This window comes from Stomoxys calcitrans, chromosome 4, assembly GCF_963082655.1.
Source record: "Stomoxys calcitrans chromosome 4, idStoCalc2.1, whole genome shotgun sequence".
Taxonomy (NCBI): Eukaryota; Metazoa; Arthropoda; class Insecta; order Diptera; family Muscidae; genus Stomoxys; species Stomoxys calcitrans.
The window spans coordinates 159,165,550-159,182,343 of record NC_081555.1 but is presented as its reverse complement, the minus strand read 5'-3'; the positions used below and the strand labels follow the sequence as shown (position 1 = coordinate 159,182,343).

Genomic DNA, 16,794 nt, shown 5'->3' with positions numbered 1-16,794 from the left:
GTGTGCATTTCGGCATACTGCTTCTGTTGTTGTTCTGTTGTGCTACTGCTGCTTCGGCCGATGATGATGATGATGATGCTCCTAATAAACTCACACGAAGAAATCAACACATACAAACTCGCCCACGCAAGCATAATAGCCGAACAATAATATGAAAAAAACCGAAAGGACTATGGCGATGATAATGATGTTGATGTTAATTTGGATGATACCAATGCTGTTGCTGCTGTTGCTGCTGCTGCCGCTGCTATTGTTGACTGTTGGGATGCAAATGCAAGGCAACGAACAACGACAACGACGAGGACAACGATGACTAGGCGATGATAATATTAGCATTTGGTGGCATAATATCCGAATAAAAAGGCAAACATTATTATGGCCCAAGAACAGTTACATTGCGAGAGTGTTACGTGGCACACGTGGTTGAATATACGAAAGGATTTCAAACGGAAATCGATCAAAAAATTTAACTCAGACGCCAAAAATAATTTAAAAAAATTCTAATAAAATAAATTTAAGTTATAAACAAGAAAACTGAAATTCTTATTTAGAAATGGCAGGACCATTTCTATCTCCCTTGCCCGGTGATCTATTAACGGAATACATGTTCGGCCGTCGACGTCAAAGGCGAAATCGCACTACTTTCACGCCACAACAGCTACAAGAATTGGAGGCTTTGTTTCAAAAAACTCACTATCCGGATGTATTTCTGCGGGAAGAAGTCGCTTTACGCATAAGTTTGAGTGAAGCTCGTGTACAGGTGATTTACAAGATATGAAAGAAAAAAAAACATATAAGAATAATAAATTTAAAAGTATGACAATGGCCAAAGAAAAACTTCATATTTATGGTGGCAAAAACTAAAAATAAAAACCATTAGTTAAGCTCGCCCCGATCGAATTATGGATACCCACAACCAAGGATGTATTTCTAACCCCTTGCAATTACAAACTATATCCAGTTGAAAAACATTTACATGTAAACCCACAGGAATCGAGATTTCCCAATACACCCAATATCTCAAACCAGCAAAATCGTTAAAAACCATTAAGGAATAGCAAAAGTCGGGCGGGCCGACTATAAATACCCTACACCACCTAGTATACGTGCTACTTTTAATATATAAAACTGGTCTCCAAATCTAGTCAGACTTTAATTTTGCATACCTATTGAAATATTGACATATCGGATAAAAAATATATATGGGAGTAGTATATTTAAATCGAAACCGAAATTTATGAAATTTTGCACAAGTATTGCGGCGTCAAATTAAACACCTCGTACTAAATCTTGTTAAGATCGGACTAAAATTTTGGCTTCTACAACCTTAAAACTCCATGTCGGATTAAATGTATATATGGGAGCCGTCAGTGGAGGCCAACGTAGCGCAGAGGTTAGCACGTGCGTCTATGACGCTGAAGGCCTGGGTTCGAATCCTGGCGAGATCTTCAGAAAAAATTTGCAGCGATAGTTTTCCTCTCCTAATGCTGGCAACGTTTGTGAGGTACTATGCCATGGAAAACTTCTCTCCAAAGAGGTGTCGCACTGCGGCACGCCGATCGGACTCGTCTATAAAAAGGAGGCCCCTTATCATTGAGCTTAAAACTTGAATCGGACGGCACTCATTGATATATGAGAAGTTGACCCATGTTCCTTAGTGGAATGTTCATGGGCAAAATTTGTATTTGCATATCTTCTAAAACGCCTCAGGCTTAAGGTTGTAAAGATTGAGCCAAAAATGAGGCTTCGATGGCCACAATTTTGGTCCGATATTTACAAAATTAAGCACGAGACGTTTTATTTGGCGTCCCAACACGTGCGCAGAATTTCATTAAAATCGGTCCTGATTTGGATAAAGCTCCCATAGCTCTCATTACTTGCCCAAAAAGTAATTGCGGATTTTTCATATAGTCGGCATTGACAAATTTTTTCACAGCTTGTGACTCTGTAATTGCATTCTTTCTTCTGTCAGTTATCAGCTGTTACTTTTAGCTTACTTTAGAAAAAAAGTGTAAAAAAGTATATTTGATTAAAGTTCATTCTAAGTTTCATTAAAAATGCATTTACTTTCTTTTAAAAAATCCGCAATTACTTTTTGGGCAAGTAATGAGAGCTATGGGAGCTTTATCCAAATCAGGACCGATTTTAGTGAAATTCTGTGCTCGTGTTGGGACGCCAAATAAAACGTCTCGTGCTTAATTTTGTAAATATCGGACCAAAATTGTGGCTGCTACAGCCTGAAAATTCCATATCGGATGAAAGATATATATGGAAGCAATTTTTAAATCTCCAAAATCAGTTCGTAGGAATCATATAAGAAATCGTTATGCAAACTGTTGAGAAGATTAGATGATAAATGCCTTTGCAAAGGCCCTAAAAGTGAAAATTTGGAGTTACAGACATAATGGGAGCTATGCCTAAATCCGGGCACCAGCAAATTTTAATGAATTTTTTTCTGAAGCCAAATTTGAATGAAATTTTCGCTTTAGGCGAAATTTTAGTGAAAATTTATTTTCAAAAATATTTCTGAAGACAAAATTTATAAAAAACCAGTAAGGAAGTCGGGCGGTGCCGACTGTATAATATTGGATTGCCTAAAAAGTAATTGCGGATTTTTCATATAGTCGGCGTTAACAAATTTTTTCAACGGCATGTGACTCTGTAATTGCATTCTTTCTTCTGTCAGTTATCAGCTGTTACTTTTAGCTTGCTTTAGAAAAAAGTGCGCGAAATTTTGTTTACATTTGTTTGTTTGGCGTCAATTTTAATATGGAGCCCACAAAGGAGCATTTTCGTCATATTTTACTTTATTATTTCCGTAAAGGAAAAAACGCGGAGCAGGTTGCTAAAAAGTTACGAGATGTGTATGGTGATAAAGCCTTAAAAGGAAGACAGTGTCAAAATTGGTTTCGCAAATTCCGTTCTGGAGATTTTTCACTTAAAGATGAGACACGTTCAGGTCGGCCAAATGAACTTGATGATGACCAAATCAAAGCTATAATCGAATTGGATCGTCATGTAACTGAGCGTGAGATAGGAGAGAAGTTCCATAAGAACGATTAATTCGGATGTTTACTGCCAACAATTGGACAAATTGAATACAGCTATCAAGGAGAAGCTACCAGAATTGGTCAATCGTAAAGGTGTCATATTCCACCAGGACAACGCTAGACCGCACACATCTTTGGTCACTCGCCAAAAACTGAGTGAGCTTGGCTGGGAACTTTTGATGCATCCACCATATAGCCCTGACCTTGCACCATCAGACTACCATTTATTTCGATCTTTGCAGAACTCCTTAAATGGTAAAACATTCGGCAATGATGAGGCTATAAAATCACACTTGGTTCAGTTTTTTGCAGATAAAGGCCAGAAGTTCTATGAGCGTGGAATGGAAATTTGCCAGGAAGATGGCAAAAGGTTATCGAACCAAATGGCAATTATATATTTGATTAAAGTTCATTCTATGTTTTATTAAAAATGCATTTACTTTCTTTTAAAAAATCCGCAATTACTTTTTGGGCAACCCAATACCATACACCTACCCTATAAGTACAAATTTTGATGGACCTCGGCAAGCAAATATATTCAAACTGTAAAAACTACGGTTGACAAATGGCAACATTATGGCAAATTACCCAAAATCTGACGAACGTATATAAGGGAGCTATATCTAATTCTGAACCTTTTTCGAGCAAACTTCTCAAATAATGTGGTAGTCGGGGGGAAAAGTGCTGTGCAAAATTTTGGCAAGATTGGTTAAGATTTGCATTGCGCATGCATTGGCTCTTAGGGTGAAATTCTGGCGATATACATATATGACAGCTATATCTGAATCTGTGCCGATTTCTTTGAAATGCACCAGTAGTTTCGAGAGTCATAAGAATATCCTTCCTGCAAAATTTCGACAGAATCGGAACTCAAATGATCACTTTCTTTGAAATATTGCTCAAAATCAGACGAACATATATATGAGAGCTATATCTAATCTGAACCGATTTCGAGCAAACTCCTCAGATACTGTGGCAGTCGTCGAGGAAAGCGTTGTGCAAAATTTTTACAAAGATTGGTCAATAAATGCGCTTGCTGAGACTCTAGAAGTTAAAATCGGGCGATATATATAAATGAGAGCTATATCTAAATCTGAACCGATTTCCATGAAATTCACCAATAATATTGAGAGTCAAGAGAAAATCCCTCCTGCCGAATTTCGCCGAAAATCGGTAAACAAAAGACCATTTTATTGCAATATTTCTGCAAATCGTACGAACATATATATGGGAGCTATACCTAAATCTGAACCGATTGCGACCAAACTCTATGTATATTGTGGTAGTCACTGAGGAAAGCGTTGTGCATTATTTTGGCAAGATTGATCAATAAATGTGCTTGCAGTGACTCTAGGAGTGAAAATCGGGCTATATATATATATATATATATGAGAGCTATATCTAAATCTGAACCGATTTCCATGAAATTCATTCAGTGATATCGACAGTCTTAAAAAAATCCTTCCTGCCAAATTTCGAGAGAATCGGTTAACAAATGACCATTTTATTGCATTATTACTGAAAATCGGACGAACATATATATGGGAGCTATATCCAGATCTGAACCAATTTTTCCAATTTCAATAGGCTTCGTCTCTAGTCCGAAAAACATGCCTGCACCAAATTTGAAGACGATCGGTAGAAAACTGCGACCTGTACTTTGTACACAAAGAAATCAAATCGGAAGGTTAGTTTACATGAGAGCTATATCAGGTTAAAAACCAATTTCGACCGTACTTGGCACTGTTGTTGGAAGTCACAAGAGAATACTTTGTGCAAAATTTCAGCCAAATCGGAGGGACTCAAGAAGTCAAATCGGGAGATCGGTTTATATGGGAGCTATATCAGGCTATAAACCGATGTGGACCATTGAAACAGTTATTGGAAGTTATTACAGAAGTTATTGAGCCCCTGAATCGTGAAATCAAATCGGGAGGTCGGTGTATATGGGAGCAATATCAGGTTAAAGACCGATTTCGACCGTACTTGGCACTGTTTTTGAGAGTCTTAACGAAACACCACATACAAAATTTCAGCCAAATCGGATGAAAATTGCGACTTTAAGGGGCACAAGAATTCAAATGGTCCATTTGCAATCCCCAACGACATCAACATGAAGTATCAGTGGAAAATTTCAGCGGTTGGCTTTACGCGTTCGATCGCTATCGTGATTTCGACAAACGGACGGACAGACGGACATGGCTAGATTTAATCAGAATGTCGAGAAGATCCAAAATATACCCCAATAATATTGGGTTGCCCAAAAAGTAATTGCGGATTTTTCATATAGTCGGCGTTGACAAATTTTTTCACAGCTTGTGACTCTGTAATTGCATTCTTTCGTCTGTCAGTTATCAGCTGTTACTTTTAGCTTGCTTTAGAAAAAAAGTGTAAAAAAAGTATATTTGATTAAAGTTCATTCTAAGTTTTATTAAAAATGCATTTGCTTTCTTTTAAAAAATCCGCAAATACTTTTTGGGCAACCCAATATTTTTTCTAAAGATAAAATTGCACCACCTGGTCCTCGAAATTGAAGAAAAAATTTTAATAAACTTTTTTAAAAAACTTCTCCACAAAAAGGTTTCCCAATGCGTCATGCCTTTCGGACTCCGCTATAAAAAGGAGGCCCTTTTCATTGGGCTTTATGCCTTACACTTGCCGACACGATTTTGCAAAAGTGAGCTCGTAGTCCTATGTGTCCTATTATGATACCGAAAGCTATACTGGCCTTCTGCTTATTTCCTTTTAGTAATAGCCTCGTCTTCTCACGATCCGGGTCTTCCATAGGATTTTCGTCATCCTACCGACCGTTTTGCCCCGAATGGTTTCGGGTTTACCAAGTTTATTCACGGCAATCCTCTGGCCTTCAATGCCAAATCGTCTGCTCCTTCATTCCCCCTTACTCTGCTGTGGCCCGGCAACCAAACGATGCGGATCGTGCTATCCTCAGAGAAGGCGTTAATCTCCTTCTTACACTCCAAAACTTTTGAAGACTGGGCCATACTTAGCAGAGCTTCAAACCAAATTTGTCAAATCGGATATGAATTGCGCACTTTAGAGACTAAAGAAGTCACGATCCGAGATTGGTTTATATGACAGCTTTATCAGGCTATGAACCGATTTGAACCGCACTCAACAGAGATGTTGGAGCTAAAACCAAAACACTTCATGCAAACTATCAGCCAAATCGGATAATAATTCGCCCTCTAGAGGCTCAAGAAGTCAAGATCCAAGATCGGTTTATATGGCAGATATATAAAAACATGGACCGATCTGTCCCATTGACAAGCCCAACTGACCTATAATGCAAATTTGCCCATGAACATTCCATTAAGCAACAGGGGCAAACTTCTCACATATCAATGAGTGCAATCCGATTCAAGTTTAAGGCAATAAGAGGCCTCCTTTTTATAGCTAAGTCCGAAAGGCGTGTCGCAATACGACACCTTTTTGAGGAGAAGTTTTTACATGGCATAGTACCTCACAAATGCCGCCAGCATTAGGAGGGGATAACCACCGGTGAAAATTTTATGATGGTCTCGCCAGGATTCGCACCCAGGCGTTCAGTGTCATAGGAGGACATGCTTACCTCCGCGCTACGGTGGTTTTAATCAAAAAAATCAATCAATAAGAAAATGTTCATATCAATCACAGTTTTTGAAAAAGCTGATTGGAAAAATTTTCAATTGAATTGAATTTCCAATTAATTTTTTAATTGATCCAATTAAAAATATTATTGAATTTTTTGAAATTTTCAATTAATTTTATAATTGATCCAATAAAAAAATTATTGAAATATTCTAAATTTCTTAATTGAATCAATTAAAAATTTAATAGAAAATATTTCAATGTTATATTAAAACATTTGCGAAAAGCGCGCTGTATAGGGCGCTCTCTTGATTTCGATGCAACATGATTCACATATGTAAAACTTGTGGAACACGAATTTGAGGTTTATGCTTGGGTCCATGTTCACTCCTTAGAAACAAAACGCCTCTGAAGGTTTTTCCAAAAATGAAGTTTGCGATTCCATTAAAAAAAAATTATTGAAAGTACTTACTGCCTAAACAACTAACATTTTTTTCTTTTTGGCACTCGATTCGTTCGTCAGTTCGATGAAGATAGCGGTTTTCCTCTATAAAATTGAAGAACAATTTGAGTGACAAGTTAAAAATAAGTTTGTGGCCTTTGCCGTTATGGTTTAATTAAAAAAGATTACATTCTCAATCACATTTTATATAAAAGTTTTTTTCAGGTTCAATTTAAACAATGATAGAATCAATAAATTTTTTAATTGAAAATTCCAGAAATTTCAATCGCGATCTTATAAAAAAAAAAAAATCAGATTCAATGAACAAAATGATTGAATCAACTAATTTTTTAATTAAAAATTGCCAAAATTTAAATCACGATCGTAATGAAAACAAGTAAAAGCGTGCTAAGTTCGGCCGGGCCGAATCTTATATACCCTCCACCATGGATCGCATTTGTCAAGTTCTTTTCCCGGCATCTCTTCTTAGGCAAAAAAGTATATAAGAAAAGAGTTACTCTGCTATTAAAACGATATCAAGATATGGTCCGGTTCGGACCACAATTAAATTATTATTGGAGGCCTGTGTAAAATTTCAGCCAATTCGTTTAAGAATTGCGCCCATTGGGGCTCACGAAGTAAAATAGAGAGAACGATTTATATGGGATCTGTATCGGGCTATAGACCGATTCAGACCATAATAAACACGTTTGTTGATGGTCATGAGAGGATCCATCGTACAAAATTTCAGGCATATCGGATAATAATTGCGACCTCTAGGGGTCAAGAAGTCAAGATCCCAGATTGGTTTATATGGCAGCTATATCAGGTTATGAACCGATTTGAACCTTATTTGACACAGTTGTTGAAAGTAAAAATAAAATACGTCATGCAAAATTTCAGCCAAATCGGATAGGAATTGGGCCCTCTAGAAGCTCAAGAAATCAAATCCCCAGATCTGTTTATATGACAGCTATATCAGTTTATGAACCGATTTGAACCATACTTGGCACAGTTGTTGGATATCATAACGAAATACTTCGTGCAAAAATTCATTCAAATCGGATAAGAATTGTGCCCTCTAGGGGGTCAAGAAGTCAAGACCCAAGATCGGTTTATATGACAGCTATATCAGGTTATGGACCGATTTGAACCATACTTGGCACAGTTGTTGGGTATCATAACAAAACACGTCGTGCGAAATTCCATTCCAATCGGATAAGAATTGCGCACTCTAGAGGCTCAAGAAATCAAGACCCAAGATCGGTTTATATGGTAGCTATATCAGGTTATGGACCGATTTGAACCATACTTGGCACTGTTGTTGGATGTAATAAGAAAACACGTGGTGCAAAATTTCATTCCAATCGGATAAGAATTGCGCACTCTAGAGGCTCAAGAATTCAAGACCCAAGATCGGTTTATATGGCAGCTATATCAGGTTATGGACCGATTTGAACCATACTTGGCACAGTTGTTGGATATCATAACAAAACACGTTGTGCAAAATTTCATTCTGATCGGATAAGAATTGCGCACGCTAGAGGCTCAAGAAGTCAAGACCCAAGATCGGTTTATATGGCAGCTATATCAGGTTATGGTCCGATTTGAACCATACTTGGCACAGTTGTTGGATATCATAGCAAAACACGTCATGCAAAATTTCGTTCCAATCGGATAAGAATTGCGCACTCTACAGGCTCAAGAAGTCAAGACCCAAGATCGGTTTATATGGCAGCTATATCAAAACATGGACCGATATGGCCCATTTACAATACCAACCGACCTACACTAATAAGAAGTATTTGTGCAAAATTTCAAGCGGCTAGCTTTACTCCTTCGGAAGTTAGCGTGCTTTCGACAGACAGACGGACGGACGGACGGACGGACGGACGGACGGACGGACGGACGGACGGACGGACGGACGGACAGACGGACGGACGGACAGACGGACGGACGGACGGACGGACAGACGGACGGACATGGCTAGATCGACATAAAATGTCACGACGATCAAGAATATATATACTTTATGGGGTCTCAGACGAATATTTCGAGTAGTTACAAACAGAATGACGAAATTAGTATACCCCCCATCTTATGGTGGAGGGTATAAAAATCGGATTCGAATTAAAAAATGTTTGATTCAATTAATTTTTTAATTGAACATTTCAGAATTGTCAAACACGATCGTAATTGAAAACAAGTTCAGATTCAAATAAATAAATGATTGAATCAAATAAATTTTTAATTAAAAATCGATAAAATTTAAATGACGATCGTAATTAAAAAAAATCCGGATTCAATTAAAAAATTATTGATTCACTTAATTTTTTAATTGAAAATATTTTTATTTACAATTAAAAAAGTAATTGAATCAAGTAAAAGCGTGCAAAGTTCGGCCGGGCCGAATCTTACATATCCTCCACCATGGATCGCATTTGCCGAGTTCTTCTCCCGGCATCTCTTCTTAGGCAAAAAAGGATATAAGAAAAGATTTGCTCTGCTATTATTATATTATTACAAAGTGGAGACCTATGTAAAATGTCAGCCAATTCGAGCCCTTTGGGGCTCAAGAAGTAAAATAGAGAGATCGATTTATATGGGAGCTGTATCGGGCTATAGACCGATTCAGATCATAATAAACACGTATGTTGATGGTCATGAGAGGATCCGTAGTACATAATTTCATGCAAATCGGATAAGAATTGCGCACTCTAGAGGCTCAAGAAGTCAAGACCCAAGATCGGTTTATATGGCAGCTATATCAGGTTATAGACCGATTTGAACCATACTTGGCAAAGATGTTGGATATCATAACAAAACTCGTCGTGCAAAATTTCATTCCAATCGGATAAGAATTGCGCACTCTAGAGGCTCAAGAAGTCAAGACCCAAGATCGGTTGATATGGCAGCTATATCAGGTTATAGACCGATTTGAATCATACTTGGCACAGTTCTTGGATATCATAACAAAACACGTCGTGCAAAATTTCATTTAAATCGGATAAGAATTGCGCACTCTAGAGACTCAAGAAGTCAAGACCCAAGATCGGTTTATATGGCACCTATATCAAAACATGGACCGATATGGCCCAATTACAATACCAACTGACCTACACTAATAAAAAGTGTCTGTGCAAAATTTCAAGCGGCTAGCTTTACTCCTTCGGAAGTTAGCGTGCTTTCGACAGACAGACGGACGGACGTTCGTGACATTTTTTTCTGTGTAGCTTTATTCCTTCGAAAGTAAGATTTCTTTCGACAGACAGACAGACGGGCGGACATGGATAAATCAAGAATGTCAAAACGATGAAGATTTGTTGGGTCTCAGATCAATATTTCGATGTGTTACAAACGGAATGATGAAATTAGTATACACCCATCCTATGGTGGAGGGTACAACAAACGTTTGGAAGTTTTTTTACCCTCCACCATAGGATGGGGGTATACTGATTTCGTCATTCTGTTTGTAACATCTCGATATATGCGTCTAAGACCCCATAAAGTATATAAAGTCTTGATCGCCATGACATTTTAAGACGATCTAGCCATGCCCGTCCCTCTGTCTGTCCAAAGCACGCTAACTTTCGAAGGATTAAAGCTAGGCGTTTGAAATTTTACACAAATACTTTTTATTAGAGTAGGTCGGTTGGGATTGCAAATGGGCCAAATCGGTCCATGTTTTCATATAGCTGCCATATAAACCGATCTTGGGTCTTGATTTCTTGAGCCTCTAAAGGGTGAAATTCTCTTCCGATTTGACTGAAATTTAGCATGAGGTGTTTTGTTATGTCTTCCAACAACTGTGCTTAGTACGGCGCAAATCGGTACATAACCTGATACAGCTGCCATACAAACCGATCTGCGATCTTAACTTCTTGAGCCTCTAGGGGGCGCAATTCTCATCAGCTTTTGCAGAAATCGTAAACAACGACTTCTCCCATGACCTTCAATATGCGTGTTCAAAATGGTCTGAGTGGATCTATAGCTTGATACAGCTCCCATATAAACCGATCTCCCGATTATGCTTCTTGAGCCCCTACAAGGCGCATCTCTTATGGTCCGAATCGGACTATAATTTGATATAGCTCCAATAGCATAACAGTTCTGGTTCATTAATCTTTGTTTGCCTAAAAAGGGATACGGCGCAATGAACTCGAAAAAAGCTATCCATGGTGAGGGTATATAAGATAAGATTACACCTGAAGAAATTGACCTCCCTCGGCAAACCAGAGTAGTTCTGGCTCAATTACGTTCTGGCAGAAGCTAGCCTCTTGAAATTTGGCACAGATTCTTAGTACTGATGTAGGGGATTATAAATGGGCCATATCAGTTCAGATTGGGATATAGCTCTCATATAAACCGATCTGCCGAATTGACTTCTTGAGCCCCTGGAAGCCGCAATTATTGTTCGATGTGGCTAAAATCGGTCTATAACCTGATTTACAGCCATATAAACCGAACTTCCGATTTGCCGATCATAGCAGAACACTATGTGCAATTTTAGCTAAATCGGACAAAAATTGAGGTTTTTAAGGACTCAAGAACTCAAATCGGCTGATCGGTTTATATGGAAGCCATGCCAGGTTATAGACCGATTTGGATCGTACTTGACACAGTTGTTGGGCTATATGAGGTTATAGCAGCTATATGAGGTTATAGACCGATTTGAACCATACTTAGGACAATTGTTGGAAGTCATATAGAAACACTTTGTCCAAAATTTCAGCCAAATCGAATAGGAATTGCGCCCTCTAGAGGCTCAAGAAGTCAAGAACTAAGATCGGTTTATATGACTGCTATATTAGGTTATGAACCGATTTCAACCAAACTTAGCACAGTTGGTGGAAATTATAGGAAAACTCCTCGCGCAAAATTCCAGTCTAATCGAATAAGAATTGCGTCCTCTAGTGACTCAAGAAGTCAAGATCAAAGATCGGTTTATATGGCAGCTATATCAAAACATAGACCGATATAGCTCATTTACAACCCCAACCGACCTACACTAATAAGAGGTATTCTGGCAAAATTTCAAGTGACGAGCTGTACTCCTTCGAAAGTTAGCGGGCTTTCGACAGACAGACGGATCGACGGACAGACGGACGGACATGGTTAGATCGACTTAAAATGACATGACGATCAAGAAGATATATACTTTATGGGGTCTCAGAGGAATATTTCGAGGAGTTACAAACAGAATGACGAAATTAGTAAATGCCCATCCTATGGTGGAGGGTATAAAAATAATGCTACACCGTGACAAAATCCAATTCCACAATTGATTCCATATCCATTGATTCCCAGAAGCGGGTTACATATGAATGCACCAACGCAGCACCGTTTACCACACAATAGACTCTAACATGTTTTTGATACAGGTAACGCCCGTCCTTTTTCTACAGTCATAGAAAATAAAATCTAAAATACTTTGTCTGTAAGTCTGGAAAATTTTAAATTAGTAAATATGACTTGAAAAGTACAGTTTGTAAGAAAGAATCTAAGAATCGAAATATACAAATTGGAAATTTGCCCAGGACCATTCCACAGAAACACCATTTAAAAGAGAAATTTACACTGCAGGTTTTCCAGGCGTCTCTTGGCAGAATTTGTCCTCTAACTTTGGTCGTCCATCTGTATAGCATGAACCAGATGGCAAAGAGTTATCGAGACATTTTTTCCAATCCATCCAGATCTCTACGTTAAATTCTCCCATGACGCTGAACGCCTGGGTTCGAATACTGGCGAGAACTTCAGAAAAAAAGGTTCAGCGTTGGGTTTTCCCTCCTAATACTGGCGACACTTGTGAGGTACTATGCCATTCGAATGTATGACATGGCGGCCATGTAAAAACTTCTCCATAAAGAGGTGTCACACTGTGGCACACAGTTCGGACTCGGATATAAAAAGGAGACCACTTCATCTCAACTCATTGAAATGTGAAAAGTTTGCCCCTGTTCCTTTATGGAATGTTCATGGGCAAATTTGAATTGAAACAAGTAAGAGCGTTCTAAGTTCGGCCGGGCCGAATCTTATATACCCTCCACTATGGTCGCATCTGTCGAGTTCTTTGCGCAATATTTCTTTTTAGGCAAACAAAGAATAATGAATAAGGACGCTATATCAATTTATAGTCCGATTCGGGGCTCAAGAAGCGAAATCGGAAGATCGGAGATCGGGAGAACACGTATGTTGAAGGCCATGGGAGGAACCATTGCACAAAATTAGTGACAAATCGGATGAGAATTGCGCTGTCTAGAAGCTCAAGAAGCGCAGAGGTTAGCATGTCCGCCTATGACGCTGAACGCCTGGGTTCGAATCCTGGTAAGACTATCAGAAAAAATTTTCAGCGGTGGTTTTCCCCTCCCAATGCTGGCGACATTTGTGAGGTACTATGCCATATAAAACTTCTCTCCACAGAGGTTTCGCACTGCGGCTCGCCGTTCGGACTCGGCTATAAAAAGGAGGCCCCTTATCATTGAGCTTAAACTTGAATCGGAGTGCACTCATTGATACATATGTGAGAAGTTTGCCCCTGTTCCTTTGTGGAATGTTCATGGGCAAAATTTGCAATTTGCAGAAGCTCAGGAAGTCAAGATCCCAGATCGGTTTATATGGCAGCTATATCAGGTTATGGATCGATTTGGACCATACTTCGCACAGTTGTTGGAAGTGATATCAAAGTTTCATGGACCGATTTGGCCCATTTACAATCTCAACCGACCTACACTAATAAGAAGGAAGTAAAGGTGTTAGAAACAAAATGACGAAATTAGTGTACCCCCATCCTATGGTGGAGGGTATAAAAAACTATACAGAAGACATTTTTTCGCAAATACACCAGAGCCCAGATCCCAACGAGCAAAATCGGACCATATATGATGATAGGTGATCCGTCAAAGACCCATAGAAGGCCCGTTTTGCTAAAACAGTATAGAGTTTATTGTATTTATAAGAGGCCCTCGATACCTGTGAGTATATTGCAGATTGGGCGATATTCGAATATAGTGGCCATTGGACCGATCCCGCGATTAAAGTGGTTAAGTTCATTAAAGATGCATTTATTAGCCGATTTCACTAAAATTTGAGTTGACCTCGATGGGATCAGAATGCCTGATTTGGTCTCGATCGGACCATGATGCCCGATTTAGTTTTAAATCGCAACATAAGAATATGCCATGGTGGTGGATATCCAAAGTTCGGCCCAGTCTAACTTAGGATGGGGGTATATTCAAAAAAATCGCGTAAAAATCTAAGACGATCTAGACATGTCCGTCCGTTTGTCCGTCTGTCTGTTGAAATCACGCTACGGTCTTCAAAAATAGAGATATTGCGCTGAAACTTTGCACAGATTCTTTTTTTGTCCATAGGCAGGTTAAGTTCGAAGATGGGCTATATCGGACCATATCTTGATGTAGACCATATATAGACCGATCCGCCGATTTAGGGTCTTAGGCCCATAAAAACCACATTTATTATCCGATTTTGCTGAAATTTAGGACGGGAAGTTGTATTACGCCCTTCAACATCTTTCTTCAATTTGGCCCAGATCAGTTCAGATTTGGATATAGGTGCCATATAGACCGATCTCTCGATATAGGGTTTTGGGCCCATAAAGGCCGCATTTATTGTCCGATGTCACCGAAATTTGGGACAATGAGTTGTCTTCGGCCCCTCGAAATCTTTCTGCAATATGGCACAGATTTGGATATAGCTGCCATATAGACCGATCTTTCGATTTAAGGTTTTGGGCCCCTAAAAGGCACATTTTTTATTTCATTTCGCCGAAATTTAGGACAGTGATTTGTGTTAGGCTCTTCAACACCCCTTTTTAATTTGGCCCAGATCGGTTCAGGTTAGAATGTTACTTCCATATAGACCAATCTCTTGGTTTAAGGTTATGGGCCCATAAAAGGCGAAGTTATTGTCCGATTTCTCCGAAATTTGGGACATTGGGATGTGTTAGGCCCTTCAACATCCTTCTTTAATTTGGATCAAATCGGTTCATATTTGGATATAGCTGCCATATAGACCGATCTCTCGATGTAAGGTTTTAGGCCCATAAAAGGCACATTTGATGTCCGATTTCGCAGAAATTTGCGACTTCGTGAGCGCTCTTCAATTCGGCCCAGATCTGTTCAGATTTGGGTATAGCTGCCATATAGACCGATCGCTCGATTTAAGGTTTTGGGCCCCTAAAAGGCACATTTATTGTTCGATTTCGCCGAAATTTGGGACAGTGACTTATGTTAGACTTTTCGACATCCGTGTCGTTTATGGTCCAGATCGGTCTATATATATATGGCTGCCAAAAAGCCCAATATTTTGTTCTACAAAATTGAAAAATGACTTGTAGTTAATAGACCACTCAATATCCGTGTCGAATTTGGTCCGGACATATTTAAATAAAGCTGCTATGGGGGCATAAATTATGAATTTTTCATCGGACTATGACGAAAGGTGGTTTACATATATACCCGAGGTGGTGGGTATCCAAAGTTCGGCCCGGACGAACTTAACGCCTCTTTACTTTTTTTTTTTTTTTGTTAAATGAAAACTTAAAATGCCTGTATTTCCCCAAAAAAGAGAGTTGTACAACTTCTCACAAAAGATCACACCACATTAAAATTTAAAAATATCTGAAAAAATCCTTCATAAAATCAAATTATTTTCATGTCTTAGGTATGGTTTCAAAATCGAAGGGCTAAATGGCGTAAACAAGCGCGTCTACAACTTCTACAAGATGCCTGGAGAATGAGATGTTTGAGTCTGGGCCAGCCACCAGTTATGGGACAAGGTGGTAAGAATCATATATGCATACATCCTTAACAATTTAACTAATTCACCCCACTCCACCTGCAGGTGGTCAAATACCAAATGGATCTGTATTAAATGGTCCAATGCCTCCGGGCCTACCAGTCGATGCCACACCGGAAAACCTTTCAAATAGTGCAGCGTCTAAAGATTCGCCCAATGGAGGAATGAATGAGGGAACAGCGCATCCACATGCCAACCATTCAATGATGCATCCAGCTGAAAGTGGACATAACAAATCGAATGGAGGTGGTGGCGAAAAAACCTACACTGAACTCAAATTGTACAAAGATCATCATCTGCAAAATCAACATTTAACCCAGGCCCTGCATGCCCATATGCAACATGATCCGCGACTAATGGCAGCTCTGGACCATAACTCAGATGATGGTTCGGATGGTTCAGATTCTGAAGAAATTGATTTGACCTCTGGTTCATGCATAGATTTTTCCAATAAACAACATCAGTCTGTGGTAATGGGCGGCAATAATTCAACGGCAGCAAGTCCAAGTGGTCAACAACAACAACAACTGTCGCAACAATCACAACTAGTGCCCAGCAATGGGGTACACTGAATTTGGAATTGTGATGACGATAAAACGGGAAAATTACAATAACATATGCAATAAATATAAAAACTTACATTATAAACAACTAAATTCTATTGAGAATTAATTTTTCTTTATTACTGAAACTCTATAACTATTTTCAGGGTAAATTTCTAAACAATTTAACATTCATAGCGCCGGTTTCTCATTCTCCGGTTAAAATTTATCGTATCGATATTCTTGTTTTTCTGAATATACATACGTTCATTGATTATCCAGAGATACACCCAGGATGCACTTATAAGGTGGGGTAATGCGAACAGCTGAGTAAATTTTTTTCATTTTTGTTTTG

At 38.8% G+C, this 16,794-nt stretch overlaps 1 protein-coding gene across 2 annotated transcripts; it reads left to right on the top strand.

Annotated features, from left to right (window-relative positions):
• The first annotated feature begins 368 nt into the window (after nt 1-368).
• On the top strand, nt 369-16,553 carry LOC106086975 (retinal homeobox protein Rx3). 2 transcript variants are annotated; one of them, XM_059366582.1, is made up of 3 exons: nt 369-760; nt 15,763-15,877; nt 15,943-16,553. In XM_059366582.1, the coding sequence occupies exons 1-3, from the start codon at nt 554-556 to the stop codon at nt 16,467-16,469; spliced, it is 849 nt and encodes a 282-aa protein (XP_059222565.1). In that variant the 5' UTR covers nt 369-553; the 3' UTR covers nt 16,470-16,553. The 2 variants fall into 2 exon arrangements, with proteins under 2 accessions (XP_059222565.1, XP_059222564.1); XM_059366581.1 differs by having other exon boundaries at nt 15,763-15,880.
• The last annotated feature ends 241 nt before the right edge of the window (nt 16,554-16,794 follow it).